This window comes from Mus caroli, unplaced genomic scaffold, assembly GCF_978045245.1.
Source record: "Mus caroli unplaced genomic scaffold, Mus_caroli_1 scaffold_9, whole genome shotgun sequence".
In the NCBI taxonomy this organism is placed as follows: Eukaryota; Metazoa; Chordata; class Mammalia; order Rodentia; family Muridae; genus Mus; species Mus caroli.
This window is the reverse complement of record NW_028227264.1, coordinates 59,408,813-59,434,635: the sequence shown is the minus strand read 5'-3', so window position 1 is coordinate 59,434,635 and position 25,823 is coordinate 59,408,813. Positions and strand designations below refer to the sequence as shown.

General features: G+C 51.5%; 1 protein-coding gene across 1 annotated transcript in view; it reads left to right on the top strand.

The window, feature by feature from the left end:
* Positions 1-25,823, top strand: part of Adamts14 (ADAM metallopeptidase with thrombospondin type 1 motif 14) — a 79,550-nt gene that overhangs the window by 29,814 nt on the left and 23,913 nt on the right. Inside the window, exons 5-11 of the mRNA XM_021174539.3 lie at positions 14,530-14,613; positions 15,238-15,385; positions 17,929-18,034; positions 19,726-19,869; positions 20,813-20,945; positions 22,129-22,242; positions 24,140-24,288. Coding sequence (XP_021030198.1) covers positions 14,530-14,613; positions 15,238-15,385; positions 17,929-18,034; positions 19,726-19,869; positions 20,813-20,945; positions 22,129-22,242; positions 24,140-24,288 — 878 coding nt within the window. The remainder of the gene's footprint in view (positions 1-14,529; positions 14,614-15,237; positions 15,386-17,928; positions 18,035-19,725; positions 19,870-20,812; positions 20,946-22,128; positions 22,243-24,139; positions 24,289-25,823) is intronic.

The following is a 25,823-nucleotide window of genomic DNA, read 5'->3' as shown; positions in this document are numbered from 1 at the left end:
AGGGGGTGCTCTCGGGGCTATGGCAGAAGAGGAAACACTGGCTGAAGCAATGTGACTCGGGAGGGGAGGGGAGGCTGAAAAAAAGGACAAGGATGTGGTCACCATCCAGATTTAGGGCTTCCCTTGGACACAGGAAGAGACCATGGCTTTTTGCTATTTTTTTTTTTTTGATTTTTCAAGACAGGGTTTCTCTGTGTAGCCCTGGCTGTCCTGGAACTCACTCTGTAGACCAGGCTGGCCTCCAACTCAGAAATCTGCCTGCCTCTGCTTCCCAAGGGCTGGGATTAAAGGCATACGTCACCACTGCCTGGCTTTGCTATACTTCTTATTCTTTTATTAAAAGATTTACTTATTATTTTATGTATATGAGTACACTGTAACTGTACAGATGGTTGTGAGCCTTCATTGTTGTTGAGAATTGAATTTTTAGGACCTCTGTTCACTCTGGTCAACTCTGCTTGCTCAGACCCTGCTTGTTCCCGCCCAAAGATTTATTTAATATTATACATAGATACATTGTATAAAGATTTATTTAATATTATACATAGATGACACCAGAAGATGGCGTCAGATCTCATTTCTGGTGGTTGCTGGGATTTGAACTCAGGACCTTCGGAAGAGCAGTCAGTGCTCTTACCCACTGAGCCATCTTGCCAGCCCCTTGTTGTTGTTTTTGTTTTGAATTTATTTTCTTTTATATATCTGGGTATTTTGTCTGCATGTATGTCTGAGCACCACATATGTGCCTGGTGCCCTGGTAGTTCAGAAGAGGGCATAGGGTCCCTGGAAATGGAGTTATGAATGGTTATGAGCCGCCATGTGGGTACTGGGAACCGAAGCTGGGTCCTCTGTAAGAGCAGCAAGTATTCTTGAACCTCGGCACCATCTCTCCAGCCCCTGTTTGTTTTGAGATCAGATCTTGCTAAACAGCTCAGGTTGTCATCTCTTTCCTTTATTTCCCTTACTCTTGTCCCAGGAAACTGAACCTAGAGCTTTGCCTAGACCTCTGTCCCCTGGCTCCTTGCTGTTAACTCTTTATGTTGACACAGGATCTTGCTAACTTGCCCAGGCTGACCTTGAGCTCACCCGTGATAGACTGCACCATCAGTTTATCCAACGGTGAGGAGGAGGAGGTCTTTGGATAGATCATAAGGAGGGCACTCCTTTTCAAGGCCAGAGTACCTTTGAAACCTGCTCAGCGAGGTGTGACATGTTTAGAAGGATCTGGCAAACCCCTCTTCCTGGGAGCTGAGAGAGAATGCCACTGGCCTGGTGAGGAAGCTATGAGAAGTCCCTCCTCAAACCTGGTGGTTAGGTATGTGGAGGCCAGCTTCCTGCTGCCCTGCTTTCCCAGGCCCTTCTCCACATCCCCCTATTTTGCTGTTAGGCAAAGGAGGCCTAGCATTCTTTTTTTTTTTAATATTAATAATCAGGAATATTTTTAAAGATTTATTTATTTATTATATGTAAGTACACTGTAGCTGTCTTCAGACACACCAGAAGAGAGCGTCAGACCTCATTTCAGGTGGTTGTGAGCTACCATGTGGTTGCTGGGATTTGAACTCTGGACCTTCAGAAGAGCAGTCGGGTGCTCTTACCCACTGAGCCATCTCACCAGCCCCCCACCCTAGCATTCTTGGTGTTCCCAATTATGATGCATTGATTTTTGACCCTTGCCCTATGCCTTATACCTTTAGCCAGGAATCATTATCAGCTTCCCCTAACAGCAATGCCCTGAGATTCATCTTAGGAGACTGCTCTGTGGGTAGCCTGGGCTTCCCTCCTTCCCTCTCTTTCCTCCCCTCCTCCTCCCCCTCTTCCTCCTCTCTTTTCACTTGTTTGTTTTTGAGATGGTATCTTCCTGCATGTTCTAGACTGATCTTGGATTTAGTACGTGGCCCAAGCTGTCCTTGAACTCTTGATCTTTCTGCCAGCCCCATCCCGAGTGCTGGGATCACAGGAACAGCCCCTATGTCCAGCTGGTGTTTAATCTGTAGGCTGGGCTGCTTGCTCCTTGCTGGCTTGCCCTTTGCATAGGAAACACGGTCGGTCGGCCTCAGTGCAGCTGAAGCCATGCTACCCATGGAGCCCTGCTTCTGTAGTAGGGAGCCTCAGAGCACCCACACAGGCTTAAGGGATTGTCACCACACACACCTGCAGAGCAGGCTCTGTCTTCCCTTAACAAAGGATGGTGAGCTAGACTTCCTGCCCCTGGAGGTAGGCAGATGGGCAGGCAGGTAGACAGCCTCATCCTCCCATGGGACTCAGAGCACTTCCTCTTCATTGTGTGGGGCTTTTGTTTGGCTGGGAAGATGGAAGCACAGACAGCCCTGGGGGGGGGGGGGGGAGACTTCATGGACCCAGGGACACAGGTGTCACTTTCCTTTGGCCTTGAAGCTCCGCCCACCTGAGGACTTGTCTCTGTGGGGCTGGCCTGGCGCCATCATGGGGGATATCTGGTTTCCTGGCTGGATGCTCTTACTGTGTTAGTGTGTGGGGTGGGTGGGGCGAAGAAGATTCGGGGCAGATTGAGAGTGAGGCAGTTACCATCAGCCAAGGAGATTCTGGCCCCAGAGTGGCCAAGGCTGCAGAGAGCAGCAGGTCTTTCATGCTAAGCCTAGCCAGGTTGTCAGGTTAATTCTGCATTCACTTGGGTTGTGCTAGAAAGATCTAGAGCTACTGATGATAGACAAGGGGCTGAGGGGGTCCCCTTCTCATTCTTCTCTCACCTGATGGGAGACTTTGGGTGCTTTTTCTTTTTCTGTGCCTTAGTTTACCCTTTTCCCTGGTCTATTTCGTTAGTGTTTCTTTAAATCTCGGCACCAGGGAACCCTTTGAGGCCTTGAGACATGAGTAGTTATTTTCAGGGTTTAGCATGCACTTGCTGGGGAGCCTGTCAGCAGAGGTAGCCTCTCATTCATTCACAAAGTATCAGTCTGGCTGCACAGACACAAAAGCCTCAGTCCTCTGAGATAGCCAGAGACTCATTGAGGATAACGCTGAAGGGGCTCAGAGGAGGCAAAGACCTGAGAGGCAGGATCGCTGGTCTCATCCAGGCAGCAGTCTGAGCATTTTGTAGCTGGCTTGTCTCTCTCCCATAACCATAGGAACCTGTTTGGAGTCTATACAGCAACTAAGTGGCAGAGACAGGCTTTAAACTAAGATCTGTCTGCTTCTAACGTTTATGTATTTTACCTACCACAGCTGAACTCGACCGGCAGCTGTCGGGAGGGGAGAAGGGAGACGGGTGCCCTCACCTAACAATGTGCAGACACATGCATGCAGGCACGCACTCTCAAGATTGAGCACATGTGTGGCCTCCCGCATGCCCGTGCACACACCCAGCACTACCTTAAAATGGGTTTGCTTTTAACTTTTAACAACAAAACAAACAAAAATACAGTGGGGTTTGGAAGAGCAATGAAGAAAAAGGAGAGGAGCCAAAGAGAAGGAGCAGGCCGCCTTAGGCTGTATTTCTGTAACCACTGAAGGAGGTGGGATTCTGCCAGCATCTCACATCAGGGAGGCCCCAGAGTATCCTGCTGTGCAGGAGGCAGCTCCTCACCCAGCGTCAAACTGTCCACGGTGGCAGGTGACGCCCCTGCCCTAAGGTATTTGCCCCTGTTGCCACACACAGGTGTGGCTATTTTCTAACCCTTCCCACCCAGAGGAAGCAGCTCTCACCTCACTAGAAGTCACAGAAGGAGGCACAGCATGGATGCTGCCCTCCCCAGCACAAAAACACACACACACTCGCAACAGGTGAAGAGGGCACTACTGTCCCCAGAGCACTTTCCCACATGACATTCCACTTCATCAACCACAGAGGGGACTCCCGACATTCTATTTCTGGGGTGGTGTGGTGGCCTCCCAAAGTAGAAGGCCATTTTAAATGAACAGATGTCACCGGCTAAGCCCAGGCTCCAAGTGCTGGACATTTGTCCCCTTTTGTCCTCCATACCATAGAAGTGCACAGTGGGCTCCTGAAGCTGAGATCAGGAGGCAGGAAGCGTTGAGGCTTGCCAGACCTCCTCGTGCCTCTGTTTGTAGGCAGGCTGGCCTGCCGGGGACACCAAGGCTGCTGTGTTTCAGAAATAGGTTGTGGGGTTTAAATGCTGAGCGTTGTGGGCTGATGAAAAGGAGCCTGTTGGGCTGGGTGGGTCTGTCCCTGCGCTCCGGGAGCCACCCTGCACAAACAACCTGGATATGGGGTGGGCCAAAACAGCTTGGTCCCAGGGGAGCTGTGCAGGCCAGCCATTGGGCTCTGGGGAGCCTTGGAGACACCACATCCCTCAGTGTGTGCCGATTGGCAGAGAGAGGGCACCACTCACTGGGAGTCCACGCCAGCACTGTGAAATATAAGGTCATGGTCATGAGCTTGGGCCAGAGGACAAGTTAGGAGAATCAGCATCCTCCTTTCACCCCCTTGCTGGTGACTAGAGGCAGGCAGGCCTTGCTCATCTGGCACATTAGGAAGTGTGGTACCTTGGACAGATGGCGCTGTAACGTTAGGTCCAGGCCTGGCTAATGTGTGGGTCAGGCTGAGCACCAGGGAGAGAGGCAGACTGATGGTGGTGAATCCAGCCTGGGCTACTTAGTGAGATCCTACCCTTTCCTCCCTCTTCATACAAATGAAAGAAAAGATATCTATCTATCTACCTCATCCAAATTGATGGGTTCCCTTTAAAGTCCCTGGGTAGTTCTCCACAAAATCATTAAAGCCACCAAAAGCCAGGAAGGGCTGAAAAACTGTGGCAGACATGTGACCTGATTCATTATTGTATCCTGGATTAAATTTCGCCAGCAGAATAGCACATTAGGGAGAAACTAGAGGCGCCAGAGCGATATGCAGACTTGAGTTAATAATTGCCTGCCAGTGTTGGTCGGCTCATCCTGACAACTTGAACCATATCATGCAAGATGCCAGCAGTGGGTGACATGGATATGGAGTGTATGGGGTGTCCTTACTGCCCTGGCAACTTCTCTGCCAACCATACACGTCATGTATCTCTTCTCCGGAATTCTTGAGACCAGAAGGTTTGAGGTTTGGAACGCTTGCATATCAGCAGCTGCAATCTTGGGCCGAGGATTCAAGTCGAAACCTGAAGTTCACATTTGCTTCATACTCACCTTAGATACACAGCCAGAAGGTGATTTTTACACGTTATTTTTAGTGCACCTGAATATTTGACAGTGACCCATCACAAGCCCAGGTGTGGAATTTTCCACTTATAATATCCCACTGGCATTCAAAAAAAAAATCCTCACGGGAGCTCCCTTTGCAAGGCGCAGCAGTCAGTGGGGAGATGATACCTGGTCAGAGTGCTAACAGCATGACACTTGAGTGCTCAGCCCTAGACAGGACACCCTTATCAACCCCAGTACCAAGGCACGGGGAACATCTCAGAAGAGGAGGCAGAGGAAGATGTAAGATGGAGGAATAGGGGAGAGGCGGGGTGAAATGCTCCTGCCTGGACATGAACTATTTCGAGTGTGGTCACCTGCACAAGATTGGTACAAGAACAAGCCAATCAAAATCCCTTCACAGATAGGGCAGAGGCCTCTGTATCAAGGAATCGAGGCAGTGAATAGTCACAGGGACTTGAAGAACCATTCTTTATTGAAGATGGGTCCATTGACACATGCTCCCTTAGATGGCTCCACACCCATGCACATATGAATAGCACTAACTAGACTTGGTGGATGTGTGTGTGTGTGTGTGTGTGTGTGTGTGTGTGTGAGAGAGAGAGAGAGAGAGAGAGAGAGAGAGAGAGAGAGAGAGGAAGTTGGGAGGGGATATGCTCCGAGGGTATGAGGAGAGTTGGAGGGACATGGTCATAGGTCATTGTATACATGTTTGAAATTCTTAAAAAGCAAGCAAGCAAGCAAGTCAGGAGGCAGGCAGGCAGGCAGGCAGGGCTGCCTCTTCTGTCTGAAATGGTTGCTAGGATTCAGGCAGGGAGTTGATGCAAGGAGGATCCAGGTGGGCTGGGTCAGCACTTAGTGGCACTTGGCGCCTTTGCCTCTGTGTGAACGCGGGTGGCCTTAGGCTCCAGGGTCTTGGTTCTTGGCACCATGCTTACTCTCTCAGCCCGAAACCTGCCTGAGCCCTCTGACAGAGGTGGCTGGCTCCTCTGAGCACTGTCCCTCAGGAGAGAGGGCGTGCGTCAGCTACACACCATGTTCCATGCAGCTCTCTGCCCCAGCTCTGCCAAGGAGAGGCTGGTGCTAGTGTGGGACAGGAAGAAGGCTACCCACAGCCCTCTCATGGTCTCCTGGGGACCTGGTTTACCTCTCTAGCCACAAACAAGCTGGAGCTCTCCTGCCTCAGGCTCAGAGTCTGAAAACGTGGAGTTCTCCTAGCACAGGGCTGTGGGCGCCTGACACCCGCAGGGTCACAGGGTGCTGGGGAAGGGAAGTCTTTGCTACTGCGTGGCCGGCTGTGTTGCTGGCCATTGGACTGAGAAACCCAACTGCACCCCATTTTGCAACTTGAGAAGTCTTCTGTGATCTCGAAGTGTGTTTGGGGAAGCAAGGATATTTAGGAGAAGGTTCCAGAACACTCAGAGACATAGGGTCCGATGGCTCAGTGTTTTCCCTTCCCCTGGCGTCTTCTTTTTCATTCCTTCCTGTCACAGAAGGTGCCTTCTCTCCATGTCTGTCCCTCTGAAGGCTGCCATGTTCTGGGCTCTTGTGGCTTCCCGTCTTCACCAGCCTCTCTGTATCTCCCCACATTGCAGCTCACACCAGTGGGGCTGTCAATCATTGGGCAACAGGGTCTTTACTCCTCTCGGGAGCCATGTTTCTGAAACGAAGCCTGAGGAGACATAGCTGTGCCTGCGTGCTGCTGGACAGAACCTGACACACCTGCAGCCCTGGCCCTGGAGGAGTTCAGCTTTTGTCTGTTTCTTGCTGGTGCGGGCCCCATGCTAGTTCAGGCCTTAAGTGCAGGGAAAGGGCTCACCTTGTCCTCTGAGCTTCCTTTTTTGGTACTAGGCTATGGGAAGCCCACTCATTGCCACCCAGAAACTGTCTGGACATTCCTGAGTGTAAACTGGGGCCACAGAGTTACAGAGATCTCCGTTTAAATCCCGGCTTCCCACTTCCCAGCTGGGGGGCCCTTGGGAAGTGGCTTAGCCTCTCAGAAGCTTGGATGGCCCCTCCTTCCCTTCTCCCCTCTCTCCTCCCACTCTCTCCCTTTTTTCCTTCAACAAGACCTTACTATGCAGCTAAGGATGACCTTGAACTCTTGATCTTCCTGCCTATCCCTCCTAAGAGCTGGGCTTACACTGTGCACTAGCAAGCCCTGTTTATACCAGCCTCAAACATACTGGGCAAGCACCCCTCCACCTACATCCCCAGTGCAGAAGCTTGTATTGGTCATGGGGGATGGGGGAAGGGTTCAGTGGGGAGGCACTTGCTGTGCACGCCTCTTAGTTAGGGTTTCTTTTGCTGTGGTAAGACACTGACCAAAAACAACCTGCAGAGGAAAGGGTTTATTTCAGTTTATGCTTCTGCCTCACAGGCCATCAGAGGAGGAGGCAGGAACTGAAGCAGAGAGTTCCTGCACTGTTAATGGCTCACTCCCCATTGCTTGTTCAGCCTGCTTCTATGCCCTAGGACCACTTGCCTGGGGGTGGTGCTATCCACAGAGGGCGGGGCTTTTCCACATCAATCACTAATTAAGAAAATCCCCCCCCCCCCAGGTTTGCCTACAGGCCAATCTGGTGGGGTATTTCTCAGTTGAGGTTCTCTCTTCCCAAATGACCATAGCATGTATCAAACTGACCTTTAAAAAACAGCCATCACAGCAAGCACACAGACCGGAGTTCAAATCCCTGGTACCCTAAGCTGAGCATGCCCTTTAACCTCAGCACGACAGGAATCGGATACAGGAGGATCACTGGTCCTTCCTGGCTGCTGGCCTACTTTCAGTTTCAGTGAGAGAGACCCTGTCTCAAGGGAATAAAGTGGGGAGAGAGAGACCTGAACACCCAATGTCTTCCTCTGGCATGAGCATGTACACTTATGCATGGGGCACACACACAGACTTGCACACACATACCTGTGTCCACACACACACACACACACACACACACACACAAGAGGAAGACAAGAATACAAGAAAGAGAATCTTGTTTTCTTGCATATGAGACAGGAGTAGTTCTCTAAGGTGGTTGGGATAAACAAAGCCTGGCACACAGTAGGTATTCTGGGAGTGGCAGCTCACCCCGGCAGATCCAGCGCTCTCCACCTGTCCCCTCCCCTCAGCCGTTTTTTGTCTCCCGTTGGCCAGCATCCTGACCTTTGCTTGTTTTTCTGGTACACACCCGGTGGCTATCTCAGGCCAACAGGTGATGTCAAACCCTAACCTAGGAGACCTGCCAAGGGTGGCCTTGAACCAGGGTCAGAGGTGAGAAGCAAGGAAAGTGGATGCACTGTTCTTCCTGCCCCGTGGGTGTGCCTTGTGGTCATTCTTTGTCCAACAGCAGGAAGCAAGGTCTGGTTGCCCCCTGACAACCTCTCTCCACAGCCAGGGAGGTTGAGAGTGCTGGGCCAAGCCGTGGGTGTGTAGCCAGGGTGGAGCTTGTCAGGGGGCCCTTGTGGATATGTCCCAGGGAGGACAGGTTCCTGGGCCTGCCAGGTAGCCACACCCCCTGGCCGTGGTGCCCTGTGCAGGGGTAGATTATGCCAATGTGGTGGCCCTGTCCAGGCACTTTTCTGGCCTGTGTAGAACACTGAGGCAGTTCTAGCTGAATCATCCCTGAGCTCCCAATTCCAGGGCCAGGACTGGCAGGGGTATATGCAGGTGAGCATGCCAGGACCCAGAGAACTGGACCAGGGCACTTGGGAGGACAGGGCCTACCCTGTCTGCCAGTGTTCTAGGCTGGATGGCAGTTAGAACAAGGGTCTTTGGAAGTCTTGATGGGTAGATCTGGCCTGCTGAGCAAGTGACAGAAATGAGTAGAGTTGTCTTTCAGTGTCCCCAAGACCCCACTCTGAATCCTTACATCTGTAGGTGCTCAAGTCTCCTTTCTAACCTATACCCTCTCCTGACTGCCTCCCTCTCTCCTTCTGTCTCTCCCACCCTCACCTTTGTCCTGGCTACGTTTTTCTCAACTTGTCACAGCGTGAGTTATTTGGGAAGTGGAATAAACCCCAGTTGAGAAAATGCCTCCACCAGATTGCCTGTAAGCACATGTGTAGGGCATTTTCATAAGTAATGATTGATGGGGGAGGCACCACCCACTGTGGGCGGCTCCATCCCTAGGCTGGTGGTCCTGGGTTCTATAAGAAAGCAGGCTGAGGAAATGATGAGGAGTGAGCCAGTAAGCAATGTTCCTCCCTGACCTCTGCTTCAGCTCCTGCCTTGAGCTCAGGCCCTGATTTCCTTTCATGATGTCCTGTGACCAGAACATGTCATCTTAGATAAACCCTTTCCTCTCAAGTTGCTTTTGTTCATCAGGACAGGATTGAACCTGGGCCTCCGGTGTGCCAGACAAGCATTCCACCACTGAGCGGCAGAACCCTCAGATATGCAATTGACAGAGTCTCAAGATGACTTTGATTAAAAGTTTTTTCGTTTTTTTTTTTTTTTTTAAGTACTGTAGCTGTCTTCAGACACTCCAGAAGAGGACATCAGATCTCATTACAGATGGTTGTGAACCACCATGTGGTTGCTGGGATTTGAACTCAGGACATCTGAAAGAGCAGTCAGTGCTCCTAACCGCTGAGCCATCTCTCCAGCCCTTAAGATCTTCTTTTATTTCATGCTTATGGGTTACATAACATCTGGAGTTACAGATGGTTGTGAGCCACTGTATGGATGCCGGGAATTGAACCCAAGTCCTCTGGATGAACAGCCCTTGCTCTAACCACTGAACCATCTTTCCAGCCCTCCAGATGACTCGGAACAGATGAAAAAAAAAAATGGAAGCTCTGAGCACACAGCTGCTAGGCTATATTGGTTAGACTGCAGCGGCAAAGAGAGAGAGAGAGAGAGAGAGAGAGAGAGAGAGAGAGAGAGAGAGAGAGAGAGAGAGAGAGAGAGAGAAAACCCAGCATGTGTTTCATATCAACAGTCTTTTCTCAGATTTTCAGTTCACAGATGCTTAAGCCTACAGGTGCAAAGCCTTCCGACACAGGGCTGGCTGCCACATGCGGGATTCAGGCAGGATTTTCAACAACCCAACTTACTAGAGGACCCATGAGAGAAGACAGTAACCCAGGAGTCCCTCCAGAGGCCCGGAACCCAGGACAGACCTCAACTGAAGTGCCTCAGTCATCTCTCTCTTCTCTCTGTCCTTGGGGCATGCTGTGGAGTGTGGAGCACTGAGATAGTCAAATGGTGTGTGACTCTCCTGTCACCCTTGGGTTGCCTCAGAGTCCATATAATTACTGACCCCAGCTCTGTGGAGGAGAAAGGCTGTGTCCTGGTGATGAGAGGTCTGAAAAGTCAGGTTAAGGGTCACTTTGCATGGGGCTGGAGAGATGGCTCAGGGGTTAAGAGCACAGGTTGCTCTTCCAGAGGACAGGGGTTCAATTCCCAGCACCCACATGGCAGCTTGCAACTGTCTGTAACTCCAGTTCCAGGGGATCTGACACTCTCACACAGACAGACATGCAGGCAAAACACCAATATATGTGGAATAAAAAAAAATAAATAAATAAATAAGAGTTATTTCTCAATGGGAGCTGGAGAGATGGCTCAGTGGTTAGAGTGCTGGTTGCTCTTCCAGAGGATCTGCGTTTGATTCCCAGCATCCACATGGCAGCTCACAACTGTCTGTAACTCCAGTCCCAGAAGATACATTGCTCTCTTTTGCTTTCTGCATGCAATAGGTATGCACTTGGTATAGAGTCATATGCAGACTCATACACACACACACATGCAGGCTCATAAGTACATACACATGCAGGCTCATACACATACATGCAGGCTCATAAGTACATACACATGCAGGCTCATACACATACACACACATGCAGGCTCGTAAGTACATACACATGCAGGCTCATACACATACATGCAGGCTCATAATACACATACATGCAGGCTCATACATACACATACAGCTCATACATACACATGCAGGCTCAGACACATACATGCAGGCTCAGACACATACATGCAGGCTCAGACACATACATGCAGGCTCAGACACATACATGCAGGCTCAGACACATACATGCAGGCTCAGACACATACATGCAGGCTCAGACACATACATGCAGGCTCAGACACATACATGCAGGCTCAGACACATACACGCAGGCTCATACATATACATTCGGGCTCAGACACATACACGCAGGTTCATACATATACATTCAGGCTTGTACACATAAAAGAGGCCACTTCCTTGCAGGTGGCTGTCAGCTGTCAGTAAAGTATTGTAAGGTTCGAATCCTTTGAGGTGGGGTGTGTGGCTGATAGAGGCTGCAGTCCCCACAGGATAAGCCTCGGGCTTGCGGCACGTGGGTTAAGGAAAGTGCCTTCGCTATACAACAAAACACTTTCTATGAAGTCTTTGCTCTGGAGGATGGGGGGGGATCTGGGGCCTAGGCGTCTCCGTCATGTCTTGCGGTAGGGATTGGCAGGGTCTCTGTGTCCACAGCAGGCATCAGGCTTTGATCTCTGTACTCAGTTGGATCTAGTGCTAGGCTTTGGTCTCAGTACTCGGTTGGATTCAGACACAGGCGCCAGGAAAGCTGATGGTGGAAGCCCAACGCTGGCTGCTCTGAGGTTTGTACATTCATATACAGGGGCTGCTGCCAGCTCTGGGCATTGGGAGGATGGGCCGGGGCGGGCTCTGTGCCTGAGGAGGCTTCTAATTCATGGCTCTGAGCCCACAGTCTAGTCCTTTGCTGGCTCATCAGGTCTCCAGTTTCCCTCCGGCCCCCTGCCCCGCACTCCCAAGTGTGGACTTGGATGATTTCTCGCTGTTTAGTGGATAGTGGACAGCGGCCGCTTCACAGCCTGTGGGTTAATTTATTTCCTTATGCGTGAGAAAGAACTGGTATCTAAACAGCACAGGACACGGAAATGGTGAGACAGGGATAGGCGTGAAACCGTGCCACTCCCAGAGAGCCATGTGGGCAGGCATCGGAGGGACCACTAAGTATCATTACCTAACAGTGCCTCTGGGCTTGTGTGGCTCATTTGTGGTTCCCAGACATTCATGTAGGGCGGTCCTCTACCAGCCATTTGTATTTCCATTCTGCAGAAAAAGAAACAGGTTCTAAGCAGCTTCGAGTTGAACCCCTAGCCAGCTGGGTGATCAGGACTGAACAGAGCTGAGGGGCAGAGGGTAGAGGGTCAGGGTTCGAGTCCCAGCACAGCCTCATACAACCATCTGTAACTCCAGTCCCAGGGGATCTAATGCCACCTTCTGGCTTCTGTGGGAGCTGCATACTTTCAGGCAAAACACTCATGCATACAATTACAAACTAAGAACAGTAAAAACAACAAAAGCAAAAAAGCAAAAAGCAAAACAAAACAACAAAAACCAGAGCTGGGATTTGAACCTGGGACTCCAAGTAACTGCTTTATTATTGCCTACATTGAGTGGCTGAGGAAAACATTTCTTCCTCAGCCTCTCAGCTGCGACATGTCTGGGATTGTCACAGCATGGGTGGCGTGTTCTATGCCGACATCAGGAATCACAGTGAAAGATGCAGAACATTTTCCCAGGAAGCCAACAAAGCACAGACAATATGTTCAGTGTGACCCCAGCTTGGTAAACTGGCACACAGGTGTGCACATGTGACAGGAAGTGAGCAGATTATGGCCACTATTTAGTTGGTTGCTAAGTGATTTAATTTTCTTCTTGTGTATGTGTGGGTTTACATTGAAATATTGTGTTTGTTTTAAGCTTTTAAAAAAGCCTTTGTGCCTGAGTGGTGTGTGTGTGTGTGTGTGTGTGTATATGTGTGTGTGTAGATCAGTCAGCAATCTAGACTGTTAGCTTTTGATTTTCATCCTGTTTGAGAGAGGGTCTTTTTCATCGTTCACCACTGTAGACACCAGGCTAGCTGGTCTATGAGTTTGCAGGGATTCTTCTGTCTCCATCTTCCATCTCCCTATAGGAACTCTTGGATTACCAACACATTGCAGTTTCATCCTGCTTTTACTTAGATAAAAGTATTTGACCTAGAAAAAAATTTTTAAGCAAAGAAAGTAGGAATGTGTAAGGGGTTAACTCAGGGTGTGGACATCCTTAGAAGAGGATAAATTCCTGAGTTCCTCTCTCTGTCCAGGCTTCCTGACAGGGGAGTGTCTGGGTCTGGGTTTCTAGATGCAGCCCGTGGGGAACTGCCTCAGTCTCCCAGGCCCTGAACCCATGAGACAAAAGAATTGTTCCGAGCTAACCTCCTCCCCCTTGATAGAGTCTGAAAACATCCAGGATACCCTGTTCAAATGCAGGTCTGACTGGGGAGGCTTGGTGCGAAGACTCAGTGTTTCTAAGATGCTCTTGGGTGATTCAGTCACTGCCCATTCAAAGGCCCAGGAGCACTGCCCGATGCTGGAGATTTGCCTTGGAGGAGGGTCCGAGGCTGGGGCTACACTATTTGGACACCACTGGGCAACGCCATTCCAGTGGGAAATTGGAAGTATGTAGAGATGGCACAACGGGAAGCTTCAAAGGGGGACCCTTGAGTCGGTGAAGAGACTCTTCAGAGGCAGACAGATGAGCGTCCTGGTCAGAGCTGCTAAATTGCAAGCATCTTCCCTCCATCCCCTCCCCCCACCACCACCACAGACTTGGGCTCTGTGGAAAGAGCTGGGGGGGGGGGTGTTAGTGTCAGTTGAATTGCTGTCATGTATCCTTTGGCAAGCCTCTCTTAGCCTTGGGTTTTTGTCTCTTCTCTTCTCTTCTCTTCTCTTCTCTTCTCTTCTCTTCTCTTCTCTTCTCCTCTCCTCTCCTCTCCTCTCCTCTCCTCTCCTCTCCTCTCCTCTCCTCTCCTCTCCTCTCCTCTCCTCTCCTCTCCTCTCCTCTCCTCTCCTCTCCTCTCCTCTCCTCTCCTCTCCTCTCCTCTCCTCTTCTCTCCTTCCTCTTCCCCTTCCTCTTCCCCTTCCTCTTCCTCCCCCTCCTCTCCCTCTCCCTCTCCCTCTCCCTCTCCCTCTCCCTCTCCCTCTCCCTCTCCCTCTCCCTCTCCCTCTCCCTCTCCCTCTCCCTCTCCCTCTCCCTCTCCCTCTCCCTCTCCCTCTCCCTCTCCCTCTCCCTCTCCCTCTCCCTCTCCCTCTCCCTCTCCCTCTCCCTCTCCCTCTCCCTCTTTACCTGGCTGTCCAGGCTGGCTTCAAACTCAGAGATCTGCCTGCCTCTGCCTCCTGGGTGCTGGGATTAAAGGCGGCCGCCACCATGCCTAGCTAGCCTTGGTTTTGTTTCTTGGGAAGGAAAGGCCAGCTGGGTAAAGTCATGGATGTGGGAGAAGGCATGCTGTATGTGAGAGCCTGGTTCTACGTGTGACGTGCAGTAGGTCTCCTGGGGGGAATCCTGCTACCTTCACGCTGTGCTCTTCTTGTAGGTGGATGAGATTTACCATGACGAATCACTGGGGGCCCACGTGAACATTGCCCTTGTCCGCCTGATCATGGTGGGCTACCGACAGGTGAGCCCCTGCTGACCGAACAGGACTCAGGGTGGATGGCAAGCCGGAGACTTGCCTACAAAATCAGCTTCCAAAGACTATCAGAGCTGCTTGCCTGGACCAAGGCAATGGGCTGGGCCTCATAACAGGGAAACTTGACATCCTGTGTCTTTTGGGGAGGAGGCCACTCTCCCTGAGTAGTTCCCTTGGGGTTGGGCAGTGATGGACACAAAGGCTGTCATTGTTGAACTTCCCTTGTTGAACGTAAGGACCCTGACCTCTGCAGCCTTAAACCAGGAACTTATTATGTTCCCTAATGGAGGTGACAGCCATACTTACCTCACAGGCTACTGTAGGGACCTGATGAGGGAGCGTTTGGTATAGGGTTAGCACAGCACAGTTCACTGTCTTGCAGGTTGAAGAGAGTAAAAATAGCATGTGTGGAGTCTCTAGTGGGCATGGGTACTGAATAGTGCCTGCCACACACGCGTGTAGGGATGACTGTGTGCCTGCAGCAGCTATGTGGAGGCAGCTAGTGATCTCTAGGAGCCCTGGGCCTCAGTGTTCTACCTCTGAGGAGAGCGCCACTGGAGTCCGGGGTGTCTTTGACCTTCCCGTTGTTGTCACCCTCTGCTTCCCCCACAGTCCCTGAGCCTGATCGAGCGAGGGAACCCAGCGCGCAGCCTGGAGCAGGTGTGTCGCTGGGCACACTCCCAGCAGCGCCAGGACCCTAGCCACACTGAACATCACGACCACGTCATCTTCCTCACGCGCCAGAACTTCGGCCCCTCAGGTATGCAAGGTATTAGACTTCCTATGGCCCGGTGTGAGCAGCCTGCAGGGCAGACGTGGAGATTCAAGGTTGGAGCTGGAGAGCAATGTTCTCTCTATGAGGCCCACCCTAGGGTACAAGAGGGGACAGAACCTGGACAGACAGCAGGGTAAGCCTTGGAACGGAAGGACTGTGGCCAGGGGAAGCATCTCATTTTGGTGTCTGCTGTCTCAGTCCTGCCTGAAGCCTACATGTACTGTTTGTCCCCGTCCCCAGCTGCGTGGAGACCTCACGGACCTCAGCCAGGCTTCTACTCACTCCAGACTGTGAGCATTTGGTGGTAGGAATGGAAGCCTGGTGCCCTGTGCCACTGCATGGATCCGGGAGTTTTTTAGTTTCTAGATTCTCCCAAGTTGCAAATGGAGGAGGGGAGAACCGTACTATTTACCATCCTCCATTTCCTAATTGCTCGGTGGGTAGAGGGGTGCACAGGAATCCAAGATAGTAGTGACAACTGTAAGCCATCTGTATATGTGCAGCTTTGATCATAGTTCTCATATGGGGAAACTGAGGCACAGAGAGGTGAAGAGACTTGTCTATGCCTGTTTGCAGGCAGGGATAGACCTGATGCTATCCTAGCTCTTCAGAGCTCATGTTGGGAACTTTTGGGATGTTTTTCTAGTCCAGTGGTAGACATGAGTCAGCTTGCTTGCCTACCCATAGGGCTGCCTGCCTGAACTACTAGGTCTCAGATGTGTATAGCAGACATGCATGCATACACATGTACAGACATGTGCACATACACAGAGACACTGTACACACATGTACAATCACACCCAGACACCAGACATATGTACACAGGTGGACCGGACACAGACTGGCACACGTGTGGGAACAGCATGGTGTATGGCGCTAATCACGGGACTGCAACACCATAGTGCTGGGCTCCCCAAGCCCTGTCAAAACAGACTGTGAAATCGGCACAACTCCTAAGTCAAGGAGAGCTTGCTACTCACCACGGGCCTTCCTGTCCACACCACCAGCTGCGGATTGTCCCAGCCTGCACTCCCGCTGCAAGCAGTGTCTGTTTCAATTGTGTATTTGCCGCTTGGGATGGACTGCACAGTCCCTTGCAAACTCAGCATAGTCTCCACCATTGTGCCACAGCCCCCAGCCCCAGAGGCAGACTTGTAGCTCGCAAGCCTTCACACAGTACAGACCACCTTGCTGCCTGCTCTCTTTCCATGTGGCTCATCTATACCTTGGCCTGTGACTCCCCAAATTCCAGAGAGTTATCTTGCCTGTTCTCCTGCTTGGTGGCCCTCAGAAGTCACTCCCTCTGTCTCTTTCCCTGGGCCTGTCAAACCTCCCAGGGGGACTCTTCCTTCCCTTTCCTTCATCTCTTCCCAGAACTCTTGATTCTTCAATGCTGCTCCTCAGGCACACCTGTGCTCAGTCCCTGTCTGCCTGCTGAGTTAGACCCTCCTTAAGGATGGGGTGTGTTGGGAGTAGGGAGGCGATTTTAGTCTGCTTTTCCCATGGGATCTAAAGAGAGTTTCTTCTTCCTCCCCCTCCCCCTCCTCCTCCTCCCCCTCCTCTTCTTCCTCCTCCTCTTCTTCTTCTGTTTCCTCGTCCTCTTCTTTTTCTTCTCCTCCTCTTCCTCTTCTTCCTCCTCTTCCTCCTCCCCTCCCTCCTTCTCTGCCTCCTCCTCTTCTCTCCTTCCCCTCCTCGCCATCCTCCTCCCCCTCCTCCCTTCTCCTACTTCTCCTCCTCCTCTTCCCCCTCCCCCTCTCCCTCCTCTTCCTCCCTCTCCCCCTCCTCCTCTTCTTCCTCTTCCTCCTCCTCTTCTTCCTCTTCCTCATCCTCTTCTTTTTCTTTTCCTCCTCTCCCTCCTCCTCTTCCTCCTCCTTCTCTCCCTCCTTCTCTGCCTCCTCCTCTTCTCTCCTTCCCCTCCTCCCTCTTCTTTCCCCTCCTCCTTTCTTCTCCCCCTCTTTCCCTTCTCTTCTCTGCTCCTCCCCTTCTTTTCCTCTTCCTCCTCCTCTCACTCCCCCTCTTCTTGTGTTCTCCCTCCCCTTCTTCTTTGTCGTCCTTAAGATGCACCTCTCCATGTTGTTCAGGCTGGTCTTAAACTCCTGGACTCCTGTGGCCTTCCTGCCTTAGTCTCAAGAGTAGGTGGGGCTACAGGCTAGTGCCACTCTACCTGGCTCCCCCCAGTACCCAACACAGGGCCATCCCTACCCTCTACATAGACAGTGTTCTGAGTTTGTTTGTTGACTGGCTCACAGAAGTGGAGTATGTGTAGGCTTGGGTCTCACCTGCAAGTCCCACTTGTTCAGAGACGTTGCTGCTGGTACATGGAAAACTGTAGGCCAAGAACAAGCCCTAATTCTGGGACAGGGTGGCAGCCAGCCCATGTTTGTTCTCTGGGAAGAGAATTTTGAGAACCTTTCTTCTCCAGGAACCTCAACACCCACCAGGTTGGGATGTCTCTGCATTGTTCAGGCTGGGGACACAGGTCAGTACTCCCCATGGCTTCTACCTGTGACCTCTCTCCTCTCTGGTAGGGTATGCACCTGTTACTGGGATGTGCCACCCACTAAGAAGCTGTGCCCTCAACCACGAGGATGGCTTCTCCTCAGCTTTTGTCGTGGCTCATGAGACAGGCCATGTGTAAGTAGCCCTGGGAGGGTGTGTTTAGGAGTGGCTCAGGGCTCTGGGCCAAGTATTGAGTTGAGAGGGGGCTTGACGGTAAAAGGCCAGGCCAGGTTCTGTCACTGACACATGATATCTACCAGCTGCCCGTGGCAGGAGGCAATGCCCATGGCTGTGGGGACCACATGTGGCCTGGCTTTTGTCAGGCTGGTGGCAGAATGCCTGTCATAGGTCAGACCTGCTGTCTGGGTGGTCTCTCTCCTTGCTATGTCTTCTTTCTGTCTTCACCCAAGCATGCTTTAGAGACCAGTTCCAGCTTACCCTGGCTTGTGCCTACTGAGGGACTGGCCCAAGCCCACCATAAACAGGCACACTTGGAGCCCAGGCAGTAAGCCAGGTGGGACTGGCAGCCAGTTCTGTGGGCTCAGATGCTGTTTAGAATACATTCCTTCACCAGTATTTGGTTTTATTCTTTTGGTTTGTGGGTTTTTTGTTTTCTTTTGTTTTGGTTTGTTTGTTTGTTTGTTTGTTTGTTTTTTGAGGCAGGGTCTCATATAGCCCCAACTAGCCTCAAACTAGCTGAGGATGTTCTTGAACCCTGTATCCTCTTGCTCCAGATTAGCCACACTCTGGGATTATAGGCATGTGCCATGTCACCTGGCTTTCATTCAGTATTTCTTGAGCACCTATCACATGCTGAGGTTTGACTTGCCAAAAAAGGCAGTAGATATCCGCTCTTTCCTAAGTAGAGGCCCCTCACTGCAGAGAAGCAATGTCAAACATAATGATCTATGTCATGTCTACTTAATGATCAGGGGCCCATGAAGTCACTAGCAGTATTTAAGAAATTAGAGGTGTTGGGCTTTGGTCTTGAATATCAGTTTAAAGAACAAAGTTTTAAATGTAAACTTTCATGGGTACCTACTATGTATAGAATCCTATGCAGAGGGAAGGTTGGTTGGTTGGTTGGTTGGTTGGTTGGTTTCAGACAAGGTCTCACTATGTACCTCTGGCTAGCCTGGAACTCACCATGTAGATCAGACTGGCCTTGAACTCCAAGAAATCTGCCTGCCTCTGCCTCCTGAGAGAAGGATTAGAGGTGTATGCTACAGGCCCATCCATTGAGGAGAGTTTTTAAGAAGTTCACACACTAAAGGATTCTGTGAGTGAGGCTGATGAGATCTTACTTAACAAGATTAAACCCTGCATGCAGGAGCCTTTCTGGTGCAGCAATGCAAGAGATGTTGATAGCCGAACAGATGGTCCCTGCTCTAGAGGTCAAGCCATGCGTGCTAACGTTGTACAATAGGACCCCCTACAGGGACCTTCTGCCCAGGCCAGCAAAGGGCTGAGGGATGGGCCTGATGGCTTGATACAGTCACATAGGGGGGAGGGGTGCAGAAGGAACAGAGTCCTGTCCATGGGCTGGACAGGTGTGTCCATAGGGAAAGATAGGAAGAGGGGGATAAGGAAGGTGAGTGACCAGTAGTGTCCCAGCTGGACTATCCTCAAAAGCTAGATTGATGTGGTTAATGTCTGAAGAAAGGGTGGGTCTCCAGGGAGAAAGAACATGGAGAGGAGGCATGGTCGGGAAACAGAGGGTAGCCAGCCAGTCTGGATTCCTGGTCAAGGCAGGGTCTGCTGTTTTGGGTCCATCTGCCTGTCCTCGAGGGTCAGGACCGACAGCAGGACTTTCTCCTTCCCCCCAGGCTTGGCATGGAGCATGACGGCCAGGGCAATGGCTGCGATGATGAGACCAGTCTGGGCAGCGTCATGGCGCCCCTGGTTCAGGCCGCCTTCCACAGGTTCCACTGGTCTCGCTGCAGCAAGCTGGAGCTCAGCCGCTACCTCCCGTAGGTTACCTCCACCCCAAGATAGGAATGGGTGGGCAAGCCCAGGCTACACAGCTGTCCTGTCCTGCCCCACCTCCTTGGTCTGGTCACTCTGCGTCTCTTCTAACCCCTATCCCCTCACCTGGCCTAAAACACCCACCTTAGTGCACCACAGGTGGGTTAGTGAGTGTCCCAACTCAGTATGGCTAAGGGACCAAAAGCATAGACTATTAAAAACCAGGCTCTCCTGCCTTACCTGGCTGCTAATTTAGAATTCCCTGTGGGTTGGTCCTGGGAATCTGGGTTCATTGAGGATGCAAACACCACTGTGCAGATGGAGATACAGTAGTTTCAGTTCCCCAGGGCAGGAGAGACAGGGATGGGGGTGTGTGGGGCGGCACTAGGAGATGTAGGACAGGTATTCAAAGCAGACAGGGACAGGGACACTCGTCACTGACCCTCCATAGCAGCTGGCTAGCACTACCTACCCAGCGTACCTCCTGTGTGGTGGATACACTTAGACTCAGTGTGGCCTCAAATTGTCTACAAGGCCACGCCCCATTGTAATCCATACTGCATCCCTTTTATTCGGTTAAAACCAACACCTCAGCCACATGTCAACTGTATCTACGAGGCCAGAGTCCAGGGGACATAACTCTGACCCTACCTACCCTGTAGGACAGGCCAAGGGATGACCCTTGAATCTGGAGGTCAGCGTGATCCACCCTGAGTTCTTTAGGCAGGCCTTGGTGCCTATGCCCATAGATGTAAGTAGAACCGTCCTGTTAAATAGCCACCTAGAAAGAGAGAAGCTGCGGCATCCTTAGAATAGACAGCTGGGGTCCACGAGAGTGGGCACAAAGTCCTATAGGCCATCCTTGCTTATTAAAAGCCCCGACTTGGGAAAGGAAGGCTTAGGATCTATAGCACTCAAGCCGGCTCACTTCCCCCGTCCCTGTCACAGATCCTACGATTGCCTCCTTGATGACCCCTTCGAGCGCACCTGGCCCCAGCCCCCAGAACTGCCCGGGATCGACTACTCCATGGATGAGCAATGCCGGTTCGACTTTGGCACTGGGTACCACACCTGCTTAGCTGTGAGTAGGCTGCGTGCCAGGCTCACGTGACCTAGTCTTTTCCTTTACTGGAGACTGTCAACCCTGCAAGCCACGTGGGCCTAGGGATGCCTTTGCAGGCTTGGTGCCGTCCACCACACAGGGGTGGAGTGGGTTGGGGCAGGGTGCACACATTATCCAATTCCACCTGTATGCCACATGTGTACAGCCTGGGCAGGGCTCAGATCTGGAGAAGATGGGAGGAGTGAGGCAGGAAGGGCAAGCAGCCATCGATAACCTGGATGGTCTGGTCTCGTGAGGGGTTTACCTGTGATGGGTCAGGCCAGGGTCTGAGCCATGGGTAAGAAGAGAGTTCCCACCTCTGAACACTGTAGTGGGGCGTGGTAGTCTATCTCCATAACCCTGTGTCTGGCAGTCTCCTCTCTACGGGGTCATCCCCATGTCTCCATCGTGTTTCGGGAGGCCATAGATGCCAGAAAACATAACCCTGCTTCTGCTCTTCAGGAAAGGACAAGGGGCAACCCTTAAGATTGGAGGTCAGCTTGATCTATCCTGAAGGGGCCCATACAAGGGAACATCTCAGGGTAGTGACATCTACAGAACAGCCTTCTGTGACCCTAGTACTTTGTACCTCCACCCAGAGAATAAAGCCTCCTTCCCCTTCCCTCTGCAGGATAGGATGCCATTCTTGGTAGCACGGAATCCTTGTGTGGTCCACCTTTCCCACTTTCTAGGCCACACTGGGACATGTGGCCTGACACAACAACACTGCTTTGGGGCTGAAGAGCAGAGTGTGCCCTTCAGTGCCCGTGTGCTTCCAAGGGACACCTGTCTGCCTTAGGGGTGATGCTAAGAAAGTACTAATGAAATCGGGGGCATCCCTCCAGACTGGAGCACAAGGTGACTGACCTCTGACCTTACTGGATATCCATGTTATAAGGAGATGGGGGAGTCTCACCTTCGTGTGGATTCATTCAAGATCCCCCACATGCCCAAGGATCAGGGGCGTCCTAGGCCCAGACCTCTGCGGAGCCTGCAAGTGGCTTCTGTAACAGTTGGTGAGGAGACAGTATGTACTGTGCAGGGCCCCTTCTCAGACTGTAGGAAGACCCTGGAACCACAGGACTTTAGCATCCTGCATCCCAGCAGTTGCCACACCTTCTGTTCTCTCTACCACTACTCACCTCATCCCCCTGCCTCACAGTTCAGGACCTTTGAGCCCTGCAAGCAGCTATGGTGCAGCCACCCTGACAACCCATACTTCTGCAAGACCAAGAAGGGGCCGCCGCTGGATGGGACAGAGTGTGCACCAGGCAAGGTACCTGTGGGGAGCTGTGCAGGAAGTGGCCCTCCCTCTAAGGTCCAGGGCCCTGCTCCTGTGTCGTGGATGGTCCACATGCCCAGAGTCTTCTCATGACCTCCACACAAACATCCACCTTGCCCTTTCCCTTGGCCTCTATGGTCAGCCTGGTTTAGCACGGTCTCTTAAGCTACAGCCTGCTCACTTCCTATACTGTATAGATAAGATGACTGAACCCCAGATGGGCTAAGGAAAGGGTCAGGCCACACAGCGAGCGATTAGCAGAGAGGGATAAAGGGAGGAGGGCTCTAGCTATCCCACCCACTCCCCTGCTCCCTGACTGCCTTTTCCGTACCCCACAAATCTCTCCTCTTCTGCAACTTGCCCTTCGTGTGTCTCCAGATGTGTGTTTGCTTCCTTAGGCCTGCGTGGTTCAGAGAATTCCCTGGCTGGTCTGAGAGCCCTAAGCTGCTCTATTTAAAGTCCCAGCTCTCCCCCCACCACCACCCCCAGTCACAGTCCTGCATTCGAGTTAGCCAGTGCATCTCCATCTTGGCTACACGAGGAAATCTTCTCGGAAGCTTTAAAACTCCCACCCCTAGAGTAAGAGATGAGCACAGAGGGGTACGAAGGGCTTTTGGGGTGATAGTGAATGTGTTCTGAAGTTCAACTGTGGAGAAGGCTATGCACTGCTGGATTATGAAGATGTTGAACTGCACACTCAAAATGGATGATTCCCGTGGTGTGTCAATCACACCTTATTCTAAACATCTCAGGACCCTAAAGACAGACTCAACTGTTCGGGGGAAGCCCCGGTGTCTGGATTGTTAGTCTTACTTGGGGACTGTCTCTTGAGAAGCACCCAGAAAACTCTGCTGTGTTTTTCTTGATACCCTGTGCCAAAAGGGAAGAGTGTCACCTTAGGCTTCCTCTGAATACCAGCTCTGTGCCTTCTGTTGTTTATTTTATTCACGAGTATACTGTTGTTGCTGTCTTCAGACACAACAGAAGAGGGCATCAGATCCCATTACAGATGGTTGTGAGCCACCATGTGGTTGCTGGGAACAGAACTCAGGACCTCTGGAAGAGCAGTCAGCAGTCAGTGCTCTTCACCACTGAGCCATCTCTCCAGCTTCCAAACCTCTGTTCTTAGTGACATTTAACTGAGGTCTGGCAAAGCCAAGTAGCCACACACATCTAGCAGTAGCAGAGCTGGGATTCAAACCGAGGCTTCTCAGAGTCCATGCATCTATTCCTTGGCTGCAGGCCATAGGCTTGGCTCATATATATGCCCCTGGTCCCTAGGAAGGCATTTCGGGGTACAGGTCAACTTTAGACAGGATAAGACGATCATCTTTTTCCCCCCTCAGCCTCACCCACGCCAGATAGACTGATGCATGAAATAGCGCCCCGTCACGGATATCATTGACTAATGTTTGCTGACTGGGGAGGGCTCTGTGTGTGCTGTTGACTAAGATGCTGTTCCCAGCATTGCATTGGAGAAGGGTGGCTACACCCAGGATGGCAAGCTCTTTGTCTGAGGCAGCTCACCTACCTATGTTCCAGTAGAGCTGGGATCCTGCCCGGTTTATTCCCCAGGCCATCTCTTAATGGCTCTCCCTCTCCCTCTCCCTCTCCCTCTCCCTCTCCCTCTCCCTCTCCCTCTCCCTCTCCCTCTCCCTCTCCCTCTCCCTCTCCCTCTCCCTCTCCCTCTCCCTCTCCCTCTCCCTCTCCCTCTCCCTCTCCCTCTCCCTCTCCCTCTCCCTCTCCCTCTCCCTCTCCCTCTCCCTCTCCCTCTTTTTCTCAGGGCTTGCCATAGTATCTATTAGCTATTCTATGTGCCCCAAGGAACACCCTTGTTGCAGGATTCTTTGTGGTGGCCTAAGGTGACCATGTGCCCTCTGCTCCACCCTAGTGGTGCTTCAAAGGCCATTGTATCTGGAAGTCACCAGAGCAGATTTATGGCCAGGATGGAGGATGGAGTTCCTGGACCAACTTTGGCTCATGTTCTCGGTCATGCGGAGGTGGGGTGCGATCCCGAAGCCGGAACTGCGACAACCCTCCGTGAGTGTGGCGGACTGGTGGGGCAGAGGATGCTTCTTATGTGGGAGAGATCGGGTGCAGGAGAGTGACCCTTACATACAGTTACTTGATTCCTGGATAAGGGCCCAGAATGTTGGAGCAAGGCAGTTTGCTAGTGAGCCACAGGGCTGAGTTCCTGAATGCGCCTGAGATGTTTCGAGTTGTCCTGTCCAGAGAAGTCCCCAGAGAAACTGGGTGTGTCCAGGACTCTTCCAGGTACTCAGAGACCTCCCATCACCCCAATCCTTTGGTGAAACTTTGAGTAAACATCAGTTTCAATGCGAAAAAACACTATCAAATTTGCTTTCTACCACATATGTAAACTCCCCCTTTTTAAACTTCCAGCTAACACCAGTGCCTCCATTCCCCACTTCAGTGTACTGGAGAGACACTTGTCTCTCCCTTTCAATCATCTTGGTAGGATCCCCTCCCCTCCTTCATGGCTATTGGATGTCTGAGTCCCAGTTCCCCCCACAGTCCTCATCTCTCAGGGTGAACCTGCTCGCTTGGTATACCCCAGTGGGGACTGGGTAAACTAGTTGAAACTGCCGTAGGTCCACTGGCCTAGAGACTTCCACAGGGCCTGGTACAGGCCCTCCTTCCACCAAATGGCATAATGAGCATTGTGCTAATAGGTCACAGGGCCCTGGTGGACCCAGAACCCTTAGAAACAGTGGTCATTTGGGGCTCACTGGATAAATCACGTGTCATACAAGCTAGAATGGAGTTGGCATTCCCTAAATCTACATAAAGGTTGAGGGAATCTGGGGGCTAGAGAGGTGGCTCCAGTGGTTGAGAGCACTGGCTGTTCTTCCAGAGGGCCTGGGTTCAATTCCCAGCACCCAGTGTGCAGAAAGGGGGAAAAAAGAAACAGAGGCTATTGGTGGTATAACATTTACGGATTGGTGGCTCAGTGCCACCATAGCACCCAGGGTCTGTGTTAACCAGGCTGACCTCATACAGATGACAAGGCACATGGACTCCCTTGTAATTTTCCTCTGTTGGAGATGCAAAGGTCAAGGTGGTGGGTAGGTGTCGTGGTGCCGACTCTGATAAGCCACCTTGCATTTGCCAGCAAGTCATCTTCTTGATCAGCCCTCCCATTTATTACACTTCCTGTAGCAATACCTGTTGTAGTAACTATTTAATCTCAAGTGGGGACTTCTACCCCACCTTAGATCATTCAGTCCCCAGATAAAAGACACAAAATTTTTATATTTATAATAAACTTTTAAAGCACTAGAGCTGGGCAGACATCTACCCTCTAAGCTATTATGTCTACTTCTCCATCAATAACCCCTTAACTCCATCAAGTTATAACTTGCCATGTTCCATTTAGGCTGCTCTTAACTCCAATTGGCCAGCCCTCGTGACCATATTTTCATGACTCATATACCTCAGGGTGTCCTCTCCGCTCTCCACCTTCTCTCCTCTCTTTTCACTCTCTTGTGGTCCTGCCTCAGACCCAAAGCCCTGAAACCAAAACCCCACCTATTTTCTTCTGCCCAGCTATAGCT